This window comes from Astyanax mexicanus, chromosome 1, assembly GCF_023375975.1.
Source record: "Astyanax mexicanus isolate ESR-SI-001 chromosome 1, AstMex3_surface, whole genome shotgun sequence".
In the NCBI taxonomy this organism is placed as follows: domain Eukaryota; kingdom Metazoa; phylum Chordata; class Actinopteri; order Characiformes; family Acestrorhamphidae; genus Astyanax; species Astyanax mexicanus.
In genome coordinates this window covers 5,049,630-5,069,787 of record NC_064408.1, presented here as the reverse complement: position 1 = coordinate 5,069,787, position 20,158 = coordinate 5,049,630, and the positions used below count along the sequence as shown (strand labels likewise).

Below are 20,158 nucleotides of genomic sequence, written 5' to 3'. Positions count from 1 at the left end.
TGCAGCATTTTCTTCTTCATGCAACATACGAATTGTATAGTCTTCTGCTGACAAAATCTTCCAATTGGTTTGTTGATTGGTTTGGAGATGAACCAAAATAAACCGGATCTTTTTTTTAGGTCAGGCAAAATTTTGTGTCACTTTTCAAAACTGCAATTTATAAGATATAAGGTCGATACAGTGTATTTAAATAATATAGAAAAAGAACAAAACAAAACAACAATAGTATCCCCAGACTTCAAAAGTCTAAAGTTTTCTAAATGCTTCTACAGGCCACATTTATATTATCCTATCTTTGCAGAATTTAAATTCCGTCAGGAACATAAGAAATGCATAGTCTTCTGCTTTACAAACTTTCGGACCAAACGGACGGTATTTCAGAGTAGCTTTTTTTTTTTTCTGCTGACTGCGTCCAGCGTCCTGGTGGTTTATAAGTTCATGAGCGTGGAGGGTTGTCACTATAGATTGGGCTGAAAGTAGGAAAAGTAGACGGGAAGGAGCTCGTTCTTCCTTTATTTATTTTTTTCGCCCCAATGTAAAAAAAAAAATCCTTGAAGCGCTGAAACGTTAAAGTTTATGCATCAGCTGTTTCAATCCGGCGTGGCAGGACAGGACTGGTGCGCACTTTTTTTTTATTATTTTTTTTTCCTTCAAGGCAGGAGAAATTGCGGGGTCCGTAAAAGGGCATAAATTGAACAAAAGCCGGGGGATTGCTGAGTTGGGCTTCTCTCTTTCTCTCTCTCCGTCCGAAACTTTCAATTTCTAGCCGGAAAAACGGAAAAACGACGAGGCAGACAGGGGCGCGGGAGCGAAAAACTTCGGGACTAGCTCTGCAGAAGATAAGGTTTAGAGAAGGAGGAGAAAAGTTTAGAAAGCACTAAAAATAGAAAATGAGCTTGCTGGGGCTTTGGCTGGAGGTGGGATGGTGGGATGCTTGGGAAAGGTAAGTGCCAACTCTTCGGAGGGCGTCGGGGAGATTTTTTCTTTTTTTTTTCGCATTAGCGCTAAAATTAGCGCTAGCCTAGCCTTGTCTCAGAGAGTACAGACAGAATAACGCTTCGCATTATCGCCCCTGTTGCAGCAGAATGTCGTCGGAACAGTTATGTCAGCGTAGTAAAGGGTGTCATCTTTCGCCCGTAACTGTCCGAAACTTTAAGGCTTTATTTTTATCCATCTGCAGAGCGAAGCAGTGTTGCGTAACCTCTGCTCCCCAGGTCCGAGGGGAACGTGGGGGCAGTTTGCTCCCAATAATGAGCCACTTGTTTCTGCTCAGTGTCAGCAAGAAACTCCTCCCTTAACGGGCAGCCATCCCTCTTTTCCTACAGGCCAAAGAGCAGCCCACCCGGGACCGGCTGAGTGACAGCCCAGCAAGCCCAACTACTTCCTCCATCTCCCGGCTCCCGACTCAGAGCTCCCTCCACTCTGTAGGCTGCGCCGAGGGTTTCTATATATACGCTAACGCAATTAGCACAGAGTATGGGCTCTGTAGAGGGATGTAGACACCTAGGTCAGCTTTTCTGTAGTTATTTGCTTTTATTTCAGGCCTGGGGAATGCAATTAGAGGCTCTTTTCAGCCCCGTTCAGACCTCTAATTAAATAAGTCGCGTCTCTTACGCCTGAACTTTGTTTTATTGGGAGTTCTGGAGCCAAGGGTGTAGCAGGGAGAGCTCAGTATACGCTGGATATATATATATATATATATATATATATATTAGGCAGGACAGAATTCGCTAAAGCAAAACACTGGAGAAAAAAAGAGTGCAAGCCCAGATAGGATCGAGAGCTGAAGAGAGCTTTTCTTTAAAAAAACTTCTTAAATCAATGGTAACAATCGATAGGGCTTTTTTTGACTGTGTCATTTAAATAAATAGCAACAGTGCTTTTGAATATATATGAATATCGTCACTGTCAGAGGTGGAAAGTAACTAATTACATTTACTCACATTACTGTAATTGAGTAGATTTTATGAGTAATTTGTAATTTTTTAAGTAGTTTTTAAAATAGCTATTTTTACTTTTACTCAAGTACATTTTGACACAAGTAATTTACTTCGCTACATTGGAAAATTCCCCGTTACTGAGTAAAAAATGAAATGCTGGGAAAAAAAAAACCAAATTGAATTAAAAAAAAAGAGTTTTGTTCTCCATGGCAGTGCAGCTGAACTTTTCCCAGCAATGTTTATTATGTTAGCGGGAGAGACGGTGTGTAAATCAGCTGTGTATATATACATATATATGACCATAACTTTTACATTTTTTAACAGTAAAGAAAAAATGGATCATAGAAACCTATACCACTTGTTATTGAAATTGTTTTATGTGGTGATCTGAACAAGTACTGTCTGAAAGGTCCAAATAATTTAATTTAATAATTATTTATTTTATGATTTGTTTTTACTTTTTTGCATCAATAAATAAAGGTAACTATGTAACTTTTACTCAAAGTAAATTTTAAATTGAGTACTTTTTTACTTTTACTCGAGTAGATTTTTAGATGGGTACTTTTACTTTTACTTGAGTAGAATTTTAGCAAAATAAAGGTACTTTTACTTAATTACAATTTTTCAGTACTTTTTCCACCTCTGGTCACTGTTTCTCTGATTTTGCTATTTATAGGTTTATGTTTGAGTAAAATGAACATTGTTGTTTTATTCTATAAACTACAGACAACATTTCTCCCAAATTCCAAATAAAAATATTCTAATTTAGAGCATTTATTTGCAAAAAAAATGATAAATGGCTAAAAAAATAAAAAGATCAAAAACAAGTTCATATTCATAAAGTTTAGGAGTACAGATAATCAATATTTGGTGGAATAAACCTGTTTTTTAATCACAGTTTTTTTCATGCATCTTAGCATCATGTTCTCCTCCTCCACCAGTCTTACACACTGCTTTTGGATAACTTTATGCTGCTTTACTCCTTGGTTTGATGGCTTGTGGTCATTCATCTTCCTCTTGATTATAAAATCAAAGAAACTCATCATTTTTAAGTGGTTTCTTATTTTGTTTCTAGAGCTGTATATCGAGCAACTATCCAGCATTTCCAACTTGGTTCAGTTCCTCGGAGCTAAAATCCAGCCTGAGCTGTTCTGGGTTCTTCAGCTCGTCCCAGTAGGACACAAGTGTCAAACTCCAGTCCTAGCAGACAGCAGTAGAGTAGGGTGTGTTGTTCTCTTCTCAGCAGCTCAGCAGCTCTTAATGAGCAGGGAAACGCTGAACGGCATGGTTCTGGTTCCCAGAAGGACGGCAGTTTGATACCCCTGCTGTGCCGCCATACAGCCTCACCACCAGCAGTATGGTTCTCTAAATTCTATGGGCTGCTTTCCCAGACATGGATTAGGTCTAATCTTAGAACTCCTGAAAACCGATTTAGGCTCGATTTGGCTCTGAGACACTGTCGCTACTTTATTAAATGTACACTGCACTGATTTTAGACTCGATAATAAAACACAGTGGATCAACACCAGCAGATGACAGACATGACTCTCCAAACCATCACTGATCATCAGTAAATTTTACTTATTTCATTTAAAGGAAATCAAGGGAGCAGAGTCTGGAGGAAGAGTGGAGAGACACACAGTCCAAACTGCTCGAGGTCTAGTGTGAAGTTTCCACCAATCAGTGATGGTTTGGATAAAGAGACATGTCATCTGCTGGTGTTGATCCACTGTGTTTTATTATCAAGTCTAAAGTCAGTGCAGTTTTGTTTTCCCACAAAATCTTACAGCACTTCATATCTTACAGCTTCCCTCTGCTACTGACAACTTTTATGGAGATGTGGATTTCATTTTCCAGCAGGACTTGGCACACTGCCAAGCCACTGATTTTTGGAAAAGAAAGAAATGCTTAAAATAGATCACTCTGTGTTTAATACACCTATATAATATATAAGGCCTTACATTTTGAACTGAATTAATAAAATAAAGTGACTTTTCAATGATATTCTAATTTTTAGATGCACTAGTAATCTGATTAACCAACATGCCTAAGCAGCATGCTGATTGTCCAGCACGACTAGTATGACAGAGTTGATTGACATCAATAAATCAATCCATCTTTATATTAACTCAGAAGTACCTTGAGGGCAACTGTCATTTTCAATGTAGCCGAGCATTTACAAATACACGTATTGACATGATAAAGAAACTTAGTTTAATTTATAAGAAATTAAGATCAAAAGAACATAAGATTAATGCAACAAAAAACTAACTTTTACATAATACAATAAAAAATACAAACACATAAATGAAAAAAAAAAACAATAATAGTAATAAAAATGAAAGAACATCAAAAGTTGGAAAATTATTTGAAGAAAATAAAGAACTAAGAGAAGAACTAAAATATATATGTATGACCACCTGTATGACTACCAAATTTGCAATTACGTTGACCATCAAATACCAATTAGGAGCGCCGAGTGGTCCAGTAGTCTAAAGTGCTGCCACTATGATCAGGAGATTGCTGGTTTGAATTCAGAATCCCGGTCATGCAGCTTGATATCGGCTGCCAGAGCCCTGCTAGAGCCTCAGTAGATGACACTCTTTTGCCTCATCACTCCTAGGGTGATGTGGATCAGCACAAGGCTGCGTCTGTGAGCTGATGTATCAGAACCGAGTCGCTGCTCTTTCCTCAGAAATGCTGAAATGCTGCATCAGCAGCAGTTAAAAAAAAAAGGAGTCAAGACTTTGAGCTTGTCTTTAACCTCCTTGTGTTGTAGCATCACTAGGTATTGGGAATATACAGCTCAGTAGGAGCTGAATGGGTGGGACAATCGGACTAGCTAAATTGCTTAGAAAAATGGAAGAAAATTAGAGATAAACCTTAAAAAATGACAACTTAGACTATCTGAAACGAGCAACCACAATCCCAAAACTCCACCCAAGACCCTTGACTTCTGAAAACTCCCAAGAAACTCCTCACATTAAGTATTTCTATTTGCCGTTAGTCAAGCGAAGTTGCTGCAAATATCCCATTACCATGGGCACTCGTCTATTTAACAGAATGTTGTGGAAGATTAATTTTCTAAAAACAGCGAGGCCACAGTCGCCTCTTGACAGTTTTGAGTCAGTCTTGAGAGATTTGACGGGCACACGTCTTCATAAACCCAGCTTTCTTGAGTGGTGCGTCGGTGAGGCAGATGCTGTGGAAACTTTGAGCGTTGAAAGTTGTGTTTTTAATGAGTTAGAGTAAGTCATTGTTGCGCTTCTGACAGTTACGACTTCTGAAAGGTTTGTCGGAAATCTGTCTCTATTAGTTCCTATTAAACAGAGTGTTATTTCGAGACGGCGGCTGCAGAACCATGGGAGCTACTTTCATGCTCTCCTCTCTCCTCCAGAGATTGTTTACTGGGAAGAGTTATTACCCCGTCACAGGCGGCATTCAAGTTTATTCAAATCGAATGCTAATTTGGCGCTCCAGTTCTTGGGCGCTAAGCTAGACACTCTTTGCTGACTTTGAACTGAGAGGAAACAGGCCTTTCTCAGACATAGCAATAGAGTCTCCAAATCCAAATCCATTTCTGAGACTTTGTTTTAAACCAAGTTAAATAATTATTAGCAGGTCTCAGAAGCGTTGGACATGACCAGGTAGCTGCACTGTTAAAATAGCAATCCGCCATTAAAGAGCAAGTGACGCGCTGGTTGGTTTATTTCACCTTACGCCCAAAAATGAACCACACCCATGATTGATTAAGAGAATTAGTCCATGCATTCTGCATTTGTGTTACTTTTCCCGTCATTACGATAGCAAAGACTCACTGATATGCCCTGAATCAATCAAATAGCTGCTTTTGACCTCTGACTTTGTGGAATTGTAGGAAGAATTAGGGCAGAAAATTACGGCGAACATTTATTTTTTTTCCGTTTTTTCTTTTTGTTACACCACACAGCACTGATAAGGCTATAGCGCCATGGTGAAGGTTTGTGTTTACCTGGCGTTAGAGCACCACATCCCTCCGTTCATTCATTCGTCCACCCCTGATTGCATCCCTTTATTCCCCCCGCCTCGTCCTCGTACTGTTATTACAGGAAATATAATCTGCATAAATCTATCTGTACAGAACTGTAGAAATAGACCATAGGCAGGTAAAAAACATTATTTTAAATGCTATGAAATGCTAAATTACTATGCAAACTCAGTCAGGGTGTAACGGTACAGAAAATTTACGGTTCAGTTCACACCTCGGTATAAACCCCACTGTTTGGTACGTTTTCAGTACGTTTTTGGTATGTTTTCCACTGTCATCATCGGACACTCCATTTTTTAGATCTTGTTGGAAAAACTGTTCAGTTCACACCTCGGCAGAGTTGCCAGGTTCGCGGTTTTCCAGCCAAATTGGGCTTTTTTGGCTACTTAAAAAAAAAAAATGGGTGTTAAAGTAAAAATCATTTTTAACTAATTATGTTACTATTAAATGTTCTTGACTGGGATATAAACTGTTATAAAATAACTAATAAAACAAATCCCTTATAAACAAAATACTAAGTCGGACACTCTTAGTTGTTTTGTCATTTGCTTCAAATGTCTGACAGACATATATTTTAGGCTAGTTAAGCTTCTAAAGGGCGGGTTTTAGACTGACTTTGGGCTGGATATTTTTGTTGGACCTGGCAACCCTGCACCTCGGTATAAACCCCACAATTTGGTACATTTTTAGTACGTTTTTGGTACGTTTTCAGTACATTTTCGGGAAAAAAATTAAGAGGCTGGGCATTCTGTATAGCCTCACCTTTATTAACTTCATATAAGCATAACAATGAATCTCCATCATAATCATGTTTAGTTTTTTTGGATGGAATGTTGTAACAGGGCTCGAGCTCTGTTATTATTAAATGCTTGAAACCAGGCTTCTCTTCTACTGTCATCATGAGAGACTCCATCTTTTAGATCTTGTTGGAACAAATAAACAATGAGCCTGATTGTGGTGCTTTATAAAGAACAAAAACAACAGCATTACTTTAACTGATTAAACTACTAAAAACATTTTTTTTTCAAAAATGACCACGCCCATGATTAATTAAGATAATTAGTACATGCCTTCTGCATTTGTGTTACTTTTTCTGTCGTTATGATAGCAAAGGCGAACTGATATGCCCCAAATCAATGAAATAGCTACTTTTGATCTCTGACTTTGTGGAATCATAGAAATGGACTCAACAGCCTTCAGAAAAAAATCACGGTTCAGTTCACACCTTGGTATAAACCCCACGGTTTGGTACATTTTCAGTGCATTTTCGGTACATTTTCGGTACGTTTTAAGTACATTTTCAGTACATTTTCGGTACGTTTTCAGTACATTTTTGGTACGTTTACGGTACATTTTCGGTACATTTGGTGGAAAAAATAAAGAGGCAGATAATTCTGCATAGCCTCTCCTTTATTAACTTCATAATAACAATAAATCTTCATTAAAATCATGTTTAGTTTTTTTGGTGGGATGTAATGTTGTAATGAGGCTCGAGCTCTTTTATTAAATGCTTGAAACCGGGCTTCTTTCCTACTGTCATCATGTTAATTTTTTTCTAAAATAAACCACGCCCATGATTAACTAAGAGAATTAGTACATGCCTTCTGCATTTGTGTTACTTTTCCTGTCGTTACGATAGCTACTTTTGATCTCTGACTTTGTGGAATAGTGGAAATTGACTCAACAGCCTTCCTTTAAACATTTTTTTTTTTCGTTTTTTTCTTTTTGTTGCGCCACACAGCACTGATAAGGCTATAGCGCCACGGTGGAGGTTTGTGTTTACCTGGCATTAGAGCTCCACATCCCTCCGTTCATTCATTCGTCCACCCCTGGCACCCCTGAGTTCATCTCATCCCTTTATTCCCCCCCACCCCTCCACCCATCGCCATCAAACGTCCTTGATGTGTGCCCCACAGAATCCTGACTGTGCTCTGCTCGGCTTTGATAACGCTCCAGCACAGACCTTGTCAAAGCCGGCGTCGAGGCGTGGGCGTGCTACTTCCACATTAGAGACAGCTGACGTCCTCGCCTTCATCCACAACCAGAAAACGTTCCTTTATTTTATTTATTTATCCCTTTATTCGTTTCATCTGTCGTCGTGCGCGTTTTTCCGGGTTATTTCTGCGGAATGTACAAACCGTTCGCGTGACGGCGATCAGTCTGAGCAGGTTCTCGACGCGGTTCTCGACGCGCTCTGTTGTGTATTTGCTTTGATTTTATTTATTTTTCCCGGAATTCGTGTTCCTCTCTAATCTGGTTGTCAGGCATGTCGACACATAATGGAGGAAGACGTGTTTGCTGTGTCTTAGATTAAGGTTTGCTGAGTCTTATCTGCAGAAAGCCAGTCAACCTCCCCTCCAAACATACCCTCCAAACAACCCTTCAAACACGAACACCTCCCCCAGACAGACTGACAGACAGACAGACAGACAAACAACTGATGCTGCTGGAACTGTATTAAATTCACCTTTTTCCTTAGTTTACTACAGTCTGTACAGAACTGTAGGTTTTAACTGCAATAGACCATAGAACTGTAATAGACCATAGAACTGCAATAGACCATAGAACTGTAATAGACCATAGAACTGTAATAGACCATAGGCAGGTATAACCCAAAGTGATACTACCTCTCAAAATAAGATATCACTTTACTTGGATGGCTCAAATATGAATGCCCTTATACAGGGGTTGGACACTGAAACTGAAACACCTGGTTTTAGAGCACAATAATTGATTGTGGTGACGGACTGTTCTGGTGGAAACAGGAGAGTTGAGGTGCACATTGAATTCTGCTGTGATTTGATCAGCCGTGGTTTTATGTTTTTTTGGATGCAATCCGGGTTAGCACCCGAACATCCCTTTCAGACAGCTTCCTCTTACAGCGTCCACAGTTAATCCTGTTGGATGTGGTGGGTGCTTCTTGGTGGTATGCTGACATTACCCTGGATACCGTGGCTCTTGATGCATCACAAAGACTTGCTGTCTTGATCACAGATGCTCCAGCAAGACGTGCACCAACAATTTGTCCTCTTTTGAACTCTGGTATGTCTCCCATAATGTTGTGTGCATTACAATATTTAGAGCAGAACTGTGCTCTTACCCTGCTAATTGAACCTTCACACTCTGCTCTTACTGGTGCAATAATGTGCAATTAATGAAGATTGACCACCAGGCTGCTCCAATTTAGCCATGAAACCTCCCACACTGAAATGATGACAGGTGTTTCAGTTTCATTGTCCAACCCCTGTATGTTCTCAATGCTCTAAACCTTAGTACCTAACTATAACTTTAACATTAACTAAAAACCTAAATCGACCCTAAATCCCAAAGAAATTATAATAAAAAGCTGCTTAATTGAGCAGGGAGTGCCTATTACCTTGGTAAAATATACAAAAATGTAAAAAAAAGACTTGGTACAACACCAGCAGATGACATGTCTCTCCAGACCATCAACTGACCATCAGTAAATTTTACATTTCATTTAAAGGAAATCAAGGGAGCAGAGTCTGGAGGACTCTGTGTTTTATTATCAAGTCTAAAGTCAGTGCAGTGTTTTCCTGAGAAAATCTTACAGCACTTCATGCTACGGACAACTTTTATGGAGATGCGGATTTCATTGTCCAGCAGGACTTGGCACACTGCCCACACTGCCACAAGTACCAATTGGCTTTTTATAATATTCTAATATTCTAACTGATATACTGATTTTTGGGTTTTCATTGATACCATTGAAGGAAATTGCATGTATTGGGACAATGAATGAAGGATATAAATAAGTGTTTATCCTGCTTTTGTTGGAGTAACTGGCTCCTCTGTCCAAGGAAGACGTTCTACTAGCTTTTAGAACATTGCTGTGATCTACTGCTCTGGGAAGGTTATACAGCAGATGTGGGGAACACTGCTGTGAGCGTCTGATTGCATTAAGACTGGTGAGAGAATGAGGTGAGGTACTGGCTTTGGACAATCAGTTCTGGCACTCCCAGCTCATCCCAGAGGTATTGATTAGAGCTATATCACTCCAGAGAACACAGTTCCAGTGCTCCGCAGCTCAGTGCTGGGGGGCTTTATACCCCTCTAGCTGGATATAATTACCTCAGGCTTATGTGCGGCTGAACGCTTTCGGTTTTGTCCCATTCTATTGAACGTCCCATTCTTTTTAATAGAGATTAGACCAGCAGTACTGGTGCAATTGAAGACCTGCCTATTCCAATAAATAAAGTTGTGAACACCATTCTAATTAATGCATTCAACTACTGTTACGTTGCAAAGTTGCAGACACAGATGGAAAAATAGGAGACCAATTAAAAATGAAGAGCTTCTTTGATTTTACCAAATAAAAAAAAAAAACTCTGGAATAGAGGAAGATGGATGATCACAAGCCATCAAACCAAACTGAACTGCTTGTTGAATTGTTGCACCAGGAGTAAAGCAGCATAAAGTTATCCAAAAGCAGTGTGTAAGACTGGTGGAGGAGAACATGATGCCAAGATGCATGAAAACTGTGATTAAAAACCAGGGTTATTCCACCAAATATTGATTTCTGAAGTCTTAAAACTTTATGAATATAAACTTATAATTATTGTTATTTGAGGTCTGAAAGCTTTGCATCTTTTGTTATGTGAAGTGGTATTTTTTTTCCAGAGCTGTATATACAGACAAATGCATAGATAAACAACTAAGAAATACTATTATAAATAAAATTACTAGAATAAGTAAATACATACTGCCAATAGACTATAATTCCTTGAAAAAGATATTTATATAAGATACATAACACACCATTGCAACCACCTAGTATGCCACAGAAACCACCTAGTGGCACCAACACAGCAACCACCTTGCATCAGCTCATTAACACTATATCAAGCTCACATACATTGCTATATCAATAGCCTAGAAAAAAAGTGCAACACACCATTACAACCACCTAGTGGTACCAACATAGCAACCATCTCGCATCACAACAGCAATCACGTAGCAGCAGCTCAGTAGAACCATATCAACCTCATGGGATTCAACAGTACCCACCTAGCAATGCCATACATTGCTATAGCAACAGCCTAGAAAAAAGAAAACTGCAACATTCTCCTATACCACAGCAACCACCAAGTGATGCCACAGTAACACCATATCAACCTTCTCAATAATCAACAATATCAAGAAACACCATATCAACCTCATAGGATGCCACAATAACCACCTAGCAATGCCATATATTGATATAGCAACCGCCTGAAAAAACTGCATCACACCATAGCAACCACCTAGTGGTTCCAACATAGCAATCACCTAGCAGCAGCTCAGTATGCCACGATAAACAACTAGCAATGCCAAAACAAATGCAACACAACCAGCAGTTACCTAGCAGCAGCTCATTACCACCATATCAACCTTATAAAATACCACAGTAACTACTTAGCAATGCCATACATTGCTATAGCAACCACCTAAAAAAAATCTGGTTTCAATCTGGTGACCATTTGGCAACATCCTATCATTCACCTACACTAGATGACCATAGCATACCTTAGCAGCATACATTGGATTCCACAGCAACCACCTAGCACAAACATTCTAATAATTTTATAACAACACCATTGCATCTCAAACAACAGCATCACTCTCTAGCAGCACTTTAGGAAACAGCTAGCAATCACTTAACAACACCATATTAACCACTTCACCTAGGATACCGTACGCGGTGGAACCAATAAACATACACCTTTAACCTGGTAACATTTATTTGATAACAGCCTAGCAACCAATTAACAGCACACAAACCAAACAACTAGAGACCATAGCACACCAACACAACCACCTAGAATACCGCAGCAACCACCAACAAGTTCTAAAATTCCAACAAACATCTCTTACCAACTTGTTTTGGCTAAAACACGTGTAATTCAATATATTTTATAGCATATAGCCTACATAATTCTGTAGAGCAGCACTTTCTTTAAAAAAAATAATAATAATAAATCTTCACCGACGACGTCCGTAAAGCCCATCATCAGTGCGGGGACCCCCTACTGCAAACATAACCTTTACTATGTTAATGCAGAGCCTTTATTAGATGTTAAAGTGGAACGCCTAAGGAGATTTATGGCTCTGACTGCTTTAAAAGTGCCTCTGATGAGGAAAGTGTTATAGAGCATTCAGGAAATGTCATTTCTGTCCCATTTATTATACGTGGCATGATTTAACAATTTATTAAATCATTTTTAACTTGGCTGTTATGGTAATATACCACAGGCCAATAGTGTGACAGATGGACTGTATATATGGTGATATTTGGATGGTGAGTTTTTGTTTGGTAAACTTTAGGCACAGAAATACAGTACCAGTTAAAGTGTGGACACACCTGAATGGATATCAAAATCATTTGGCAGATTTTTGGTAGCATGTGGTAATATAAAGCAGAATAGGGAGTATAGGGCAGTAAAGAGTGGTATAGAGTCACATAGTGCCGTAGTAGACTGGTGCAGTATAGTATAGTGTAGTATAGGGATTGTAGGATAGTATAGGTGGTTATAAGGTGTATACTGTAGTATAGTGGGAATGGGGTTGTGTAAGAAATTTAGGGTAATATAGGAGAGTATAGGGTAGTATAGAGATTATAGGGTACAATATGGGCCATGGGATTGAATAGGTGGTATAGGGGAGTACAGATATTATAGAGTAGGATAAGGAGTATAGGGTAGTATAGGGCAATATAGAGTAGCATAGTGTAATATAGTGTAGTATAGGGATAATAGGATAGTATAGGTGGTTATAGGGTGTATAGGGTAGTAAAATGGAATGGAGTAGTATAGGAATTGTAGTGTTATACAGGTAGTATAGAGATTATAAGGTAGTATAGGGGACATAGGGTAGTACAGGCATTATAGGGTGATATAGGGAGTATATGGTAATGCACATATCATATGGTAGTAACAGGGGTACATGGTCATATAGGGCTGTATAGAGTAGCATTGTGTAGCCGAGTGTAGTATTAGAGTAGTACAATGTAGTATAGGGATAATAGGATAGGTGGTATAGGTTGTATAAGTGGTATAGGGTGTATAGTGTTTTATATTGGGACTGGGGTAGTATAGGAAGTTTAGGGTAATATAGGAGAGTATAGGGTAGTATAGAGATTATAGGGTACAATATGGGCTATGAGATTGAATAGGTGGTATAGGGGAGTACAGATATTATAGAGTAGGATAAGGAGTATAGGGTAGTATAGGGCAATATAGAGTAGCATAGTGTAATATAGTGTAGTATAGGGATAATAGGATAGTATAGGTGGTTATAGGGTGTATAGGGTAGTAAAGTGGGAATGGAGTAGTATAGGAATTTTAGGGTTATATAGGTAGTATAGAGATTATAAGGTATTATAGGGGACATAGGGTAGTGCAGGTATTATAGGGTAGTGTAGGGTAGTACAGGCATTATAGGGCGATATAGGGAGTATATGGTAGTATACATATTAAATGGTAGTAAGAAGGGGTACAGGGTCATATAGGGCTGTATAGAGTAGCATTGTGTAGCATAGTGTAGTATTAGAGTAGTATAATGTAGTATAGGGATCATAGGATAGTATAGTAAAGGTGGTATTGGTTGTACAAGTGGTATAGGGATGTATAGTGTAATATAGTGGGACTGGGGTAGTATAGAGATTATAGGGTAGTATAGGGTAAAATGGGGATTATAAGTTAGTATAGGGTGTTTAGGGCAGTATAGGTGTTATGAGGTAGTATAGGGTGTATAAGGTACTACAGGTATTATAGGGTAGTAAAGGTTGTATAGGGTAGTATATCCAGTATAAGGTAGTATAGGTGATGTGAGGCAGTATAGGGTTGTATAGGGTATTATAGGTATTATATGGTGATATAGGGATGAATAGGGGGAATAGGTATATATGCAGTATGGGGTAGTATAGGTGATATGAGGCAGTATAGGGTATATAGGGTAGTATATGGGTTATGAGATATAGGTTGTGTAAGGTACTATAGATGGTATAGGGTAATACAGGGGATATAAGGTAATATAGGGTATCCAAACTTGGTCCAGTACTGTACTTCACGTAGCCCCGCCCCCTCCCCCAGGAGAAGAAAAGGAATATAAGGAGTGTTTTCCGTACATTGAGACCCACCTCTCTCTAGGCATCTGATGGTTGGGGTTGTGGTGGCAGCGGACGCTGAGGCTGAAGAGCTTCCGGGCCGTGCGCTGGATCTTCAGCCTCTGGGCCTCCAGGGAGCTCTGGAGGAGCCGGTACCGGGCCTGCAGGTCCCAGTCACTCCCCCAGAGCAGGTGCACACTGCTGACCGGCAGGAAGTGGGTGGAGGGAAGCCTCTTCAGGAAGGATTTAAACTCATCTGAGAAAGGAGGAGGAGAAATAGGAAAAGGTGAGAGGAGAGGGAATATGATTGGGCATTTTTTGGCTTTTGACTCTAATTTTAGTTTAATTTTTAATTAAGATGTTATGACACATAATAATCAGCTTTTACATTAAAAGCACAGCAGGGTTAATGGAATAACACTGATTAAAACCGAACAGAGACAAGTTTTTGCCCAAATGTCCCAAATATTGGGACATACACATGTGCAAAATTGTATATTAGGGGTTTGATAATGAGTGTAAAGCCGAACCAATGAGAGACTTTTCTGTTTTGTTCATTGCCTGGTCAACATTTTGAAGTTTACCACCCACTATTATGTAAGGGAATCATTTCTTTATCATCACTTGAGAAAAAAACAAAACTTTTTAACCTTCTAGAGGTGTACTAAGTAGGTTTGCGAAAGTGTTAATTTAACTAAATACTACAGAAAAGCATGTCTGTAAAATATACCCAATAACATTGCTCTGTAGTCAATTCATAGGAAATGAAAAGAAAAAAAAAAGGTTAGAAAATTAAAATGTATTATTGATTTTTCATTTTTTTACAGCACAGTTCAACTATAATATTCTTGGGTTATCTGGTGTGAATCGCCCTTTTGAGGTCATGATGCCACAGCATGTGCCAGAGATTTCTGTAAGTCTTTAACTGACACTCTAGGATTCTTCCTCGCCTCATTGATCATTCTGCATTTGCAGAACCCAATGCCCAATATGCATAAATATGGTTCCAGCAGCCAATAGGAAAAAAGATATACAGTATGTTTTTAATAAACTGATACTGATAAAAGATGTCTTGGCACTTGTTTAGTATACTACATTTTGGTCAAAGGCTCTATTTGTTTGAGTTGTACTGATCTGAATAAAACAGAAAAACACATTTTAAAGCCAGTCAAAATACTAATCCGCTTTAAAAGCGTTTGGTGTGATGTTACATCTGGAGGATGACGAGGCACAGCGGCGGCCGGCACACAGTGTGTGGCAGCAGCAGCGGCAGCCGGCAGCGGCGGTTCAGGCAGACGAACAGCCCAACCCCACCCCCACCCACTCCGGCCTTCTGTCTGGCAGCTAGCCGGCGGCCGAGTCGAGCTCTCGGCTTCATAAATATGTTCAGTCTGCTCTTTATTGACAGCGCTGTTATAATGGTGTCAGCATGCTCTCAGACAGAAGGGCTAATGCAGCCGCAGCTCACTACTGTAACCGGGCTTCACGTGCCACAGGAAGTGACACAACATTACGCCGGCTAATAGATTACAGCGGCTGACAGGAGAGGTGATGTGCAGGGGGTGCAGGTGGAGGAACTGGTGTAGAAAATAGGCAGAACTGGAGTTTTAGAGTTTGGGGCTTCATATTTTTACTATTTAAACTCTTCAGCTCCAGTCAGTAACTGGAAATTATACAAAATTCAATGTACAAAAATTTGTAGGAAACTGCCTTTAAGAAAAGAGCCTTTAAGAAAACAAATGAACTAAAAACTAAAAAAAAAAACTAAAAAATGATATAGTTCTTAAGTATTGTAAAGGTACGGTTAGATTTAAGGTTAAAGTTTTTAGGGTTGAATTATGGTTGAGGCTAGCTGTAGAGTTAAACCTAAGACTTAGGTTAAGATTAAGGTTTAGGTTAGGGTTAGGTTTTAAGGTTGATTCATGTTTTAGGTTAGCTTTAGTGGTAAAATTAAGGTTTAGGTTAAGGTTTAGTTTAGGTTTTAGGGTGGATTTATGGTTTAGTGTTAGATTTAGGACTAAATCATGGTTGAGATTTAGGTTTAGTGTCATATTTAAGGCTTAGGTTTAAGATTAAGGTTTGGGTTAGGGTTAGATTTAAGGCATATTTATGCTTTAGCGTTAGTGTTAGTTTTAGGGTTATATTTAAGGTTTAGGTTAGGGTTAGGTTTTAGGGTTGATTCATGGTTGAGTTAGGGTTAGAGTTATATTTAAGAAATAGGTTAAGATTAAGGTTAGGGTTAGGTTTTAGGGTTGATTCATGGTTGAGGTTAGCTTTAGGGGTAAAATTAAGGTTTAGGTTAAGGTTTAGTTTGGGTTTTAGGGTGGATTTATCGTTTAGTGTTAGATTTAGGACTGAATCATGGTTGAGAGTCATATTGGTTTAGTGTCATATTTAAGGTTTAGGTTTAAGATTAGGGTTTAGTTTAGTATTACGTTTTAAGGTTGATTTATGGCTGAGGTTAGGTGTAGAGTTAAACCTAAGACTTAGGTTAAGATTAAGGTTTGGGTTAGGGTTAGATTTAAGGCTGATTTTTACTTTAGCGTTAAGTTTAGTGTTAGTTTTAGGGTTATATTTAAGGTTTAAGTTAGGGTTAGGGTTAGGTTTTAGGGTTGATTCATGGTTAAGTTTAGGGTTAGAGTTATATTTAAGACACAGGTTAAGATTAAGGTTAGGGTTATGGTTAGGGTTACGGTTTATTTGGGTTGAGGTTAGGTTTAGTGTTAGATTAAGGGTTAGATTTAAGGATTAGTTTAAGATTAAGGTTAAGGCTAGGGTTAGTTTAGGTTTTTAGGGGTGATTTAGGGTTGAGGTTAGGTTTAGTGTTAGATTTAGAGTTAGAATTAAGGTTTTAGGGTTGATTCTTGGTTGAGGTTAGGTGTAGGGTTAGGTTTTAGGTTTGATTCATGGTTGAAGTTAGGTTTAGTATTAGATTTAAGGTTTAGGTTAGGTTTTAGGGTTGATTCAATGTTGAGGTTAGGTGTATAATTTAAGTTTAAGATTAAGTTTAAGGTTAGGTTTATGGTTAGAAATAAGGTTTAGGTTATGGTTAGTTTTTGGGGTGGATTATTGGTTTAGTGTTAGGTTTGGTGTTAGATTTAAGGTTAAGTTTGGGTTTTAGGGTTGATTCATGGTTGAGGTTAGGTTCAATGTTAGGTTTAGGCTTAGATTTAAGGTTTAATGTTAGGTTTAGGGTAAGATTTAAGATTTAGGTTAGTTTTTAGGGCTGGTTCGTGGCTAAGGTTAGATTTCGGGTTAGATTTAAATGGTTGAGGTTGGGGTGGGGTTAGATTTAAGGTTTATCTTAAGATTAAGGTTAGGGTTAAGCTTAGGTTTTAGGGCTGATTCAAGGCCGACGTTAGGTTTAGTGTTAGATTCCAGGTTTAGGTTTAGATTTGAGTAAGGTTTTAAGGCTGATTCTTGATTGAGTTTAGGTTAAGTGTTAGGTTCAGGATTAGATTTAAGATTAAGTGTTAGATTTAGGACCGATTCATGGTTGAGGTTGAGGTTAGGGGTAGGGTTAGATTTAAGGCTTAGTATAAGATTAAGGTTTAGATTAGATTTGAGGGTTAGATTGTAAGTTTAGTGTTAGGTTTAGGGCTGATTCATGGTTGAGATTAGTTGTAGGGTTAGATTCAAGGTTTAGGTTAAGATTTAGGTTTGTGATAAGGTTAGGTTTTAGGATTGATTCATGGTTGAGGTTAGGGGTAGGGTTAGATTTAAGGCTTAGTATAAGATTAAGGTTTAGGTTAGATTTTAGGGTTAGATTGTAAGTTTAGTGTTAGGTTTAGGGCTGATTCATGGTTGAGATTAGTTGTAGGGTTAGATTTAAGGTTTAGGTTAAGATTTAGGTTTGTGATAAGGTTAGGTTTTAGGATTGATTCATGGTATAGAATTAGATTCTGTAGACAATAAAATAAAGTTAAGTTCTCAAATAAGTCTCTGTAATCAGTAAGTTTATCATTTTATGTTGGCCTGACTTTAGGAATATTTTTTCTGGCTTTGCAGCAACACTCTGAATTTATAGCATCTTCCAAGTGCCATAAACCTAAACGCTAGGACGATTTTTCTTCCGGAAAACAAGACATCAAATCCTAATCATAATAAAGCATATCCTCCCCTACTTACAAACACTAATGTGGTACTAATAACGTCTGGACTGAATCTGCACTTTACTCTAAAAGCTCTAAAACCCAAATGTGAGAAAAGAGACTCATAAAACTGTGCCAAGATTTTGCGTTGTTGGTTCACTAATAAATATAAAGATGCTTCTAATGATTTTAGTGATGCATTAGAAGTTCCAATTGTCTTGTCTTGTCTGTATGCTGTATGTACACATACAGGGACTAATAACATGTCCCATGACTTTTGCCATGCCCCATGAAAGCTGTGGGGTATGATTGCATGGACAATTCTAACCAGACACTGCCGTTCACAATAATTAACACCCAATGTCCACTGCCCTGTTCACTACGGGTGGTAATATTAGCCTTCTCTGGCGTATTTCAGGTAGACGTGTGACACTGTTGTTATGTGAAATTATTCGATGCTACCACCACCATGTTTAATTTGGATTATGAATGAGGGTCACGCTCAATGTATTTCCGAGTAAAAATAAAGATTGATTAATTGATAACAGAAAAACAAGCCCATAGCATAATAATGATCCCACCTCTACCAAACTTTACACTTGGCACAATGCAGTCAGACAAGTACTTTTCACCTGGAGACCACTAAACCCAGTTAGAGAAGTCTGATTTGTTCCCAGTTGTTCCCGTTTTCTGAGCTACAACCGCGCACTCTTGCTGCTTTTAGACTCTTTGGCTCGTTTTCTGCGCTACAACTGCACACTCTGACCGCTTTTAGGCTCTTTGGCTGGTTTTTTGCACCACAATTGAACACTCTCGCCGCTTTTAGATTCTTTGGCTTGTTTTCTGCGCTACAACTGAACACTCTCGCCGCTTTTATACTCTTTGGCTTGTTTTCTGTGCTACAACGGCACACTCTTGCCGCTTTTAGACTCTTTGGTCCATTTTCTGAGCTACAACTGAACACTCTCGCCGCTTTTATACTCTTTGGCTTGTTTTCTGCGCTACAACTGAACACTCTCGCCGCTTTTAGACTCTTTGGGCTGGTTTCTGTGTTACAACTGCACACTCTTGCCGCTTTTAGACTCTTTGGCCCGTTTTTTGCGCTACAACTGAGCACTCTCACCGCTTTTAGACTCTTTGGCTTGTTTTCTGAGCTACAACTGAGCACTCTTGCCGCTTTTAGACTCTTTGGCCTGTTTTCTTTGCTACAACTGAACACTCTTGCCGCTTTTAGACTCTTTGGCTTGTTTTCTGAGCTACAACTGAGCACTTTCTCTAATTTTAGACTCTTTGGCTTGTTTTCTGCGCTACAACTGAAAACTCTCGCCACTTTTAGACTCTTTGGCCCGTTTTCTCAGATACAACTGCGCACTCTTGCCGCTTTTAGACTCTTTGGTCCATTTTCTGAGCTATAACTGCACACTCTCGCTGCTTTTAGACTCTTTGGCCTGTTTTCTGTGCTACAACTGAACACTCTTGCTGCTTTTAGACTCTTTGGCCCATTTTCTGAGCTACAACTGTACACTTTTGCCGCTTTTAAACTCTTTTGCTCGTTTGTTTTTACACCTAGCGTTTAAACTTTAAATCTTACATTATAAAAACCTGCTTAATTGGGGCCAACTTTCATTTTATTTCTAAAATACCTCACGGGCCACTCCAAAAAAGGAAACGGGCCCTTATAGCACGCAGGCCGTCGTTTGGACACCCCTGATCTAGACTAAGAGAGCACTGCATCGAAGCAGCACTTCTTTTCTATTTGTTTCCGGTAAGAAGAGAGGTTTTAAGTGTGCACTTACAGCTAATCAGCCGCCCGTCATCAGTTTCAAACAATTACCCATCCCAAAGCGTAGTAATAACGAGTCTCAGAGGGCCAGTTTCCTCCTCTCGCTGAGTTTTCCCGCTTTATATTGTTCCTCCCCCGACCGTTCCCAGCAGTCCAGTGTTTATCACACACCCCGGACCGCTTCGTTTATTGCCGAGCCCGGCTGCAGAAATA

The 20,158-nt window shown here is 39.0% G+C and overlaps 1 protein-coding gene across 2 annotated transcripts in view; it reads right to left on the bottom strand.

The window, feature by feature from the left end:
• The window catches only part of brinp1 (bone morphogenetic protein/retinoic acid inducible neural-specific 1), a 396,883-nt gene that overhangs the window by 11,713 nt on the left and 365,012 nt on the right, over positions 1-20,158 (bottom strand). Inside the window, exon 7 of one of the 2 annotated variants that reach the window (XM_049465879.1) lies at positions 14,093-14,327. In XM_049465879.1, the coding sequence (XP_049321836.1) occupies positions 14,093-14,327 (235 nt within the window). The remainder of the gene's footprint in view (positions 1-14,092; positions 14,328-20,158) is intronic. The other variant, XM_049465880.1, reaches the window with a different exon arrangement.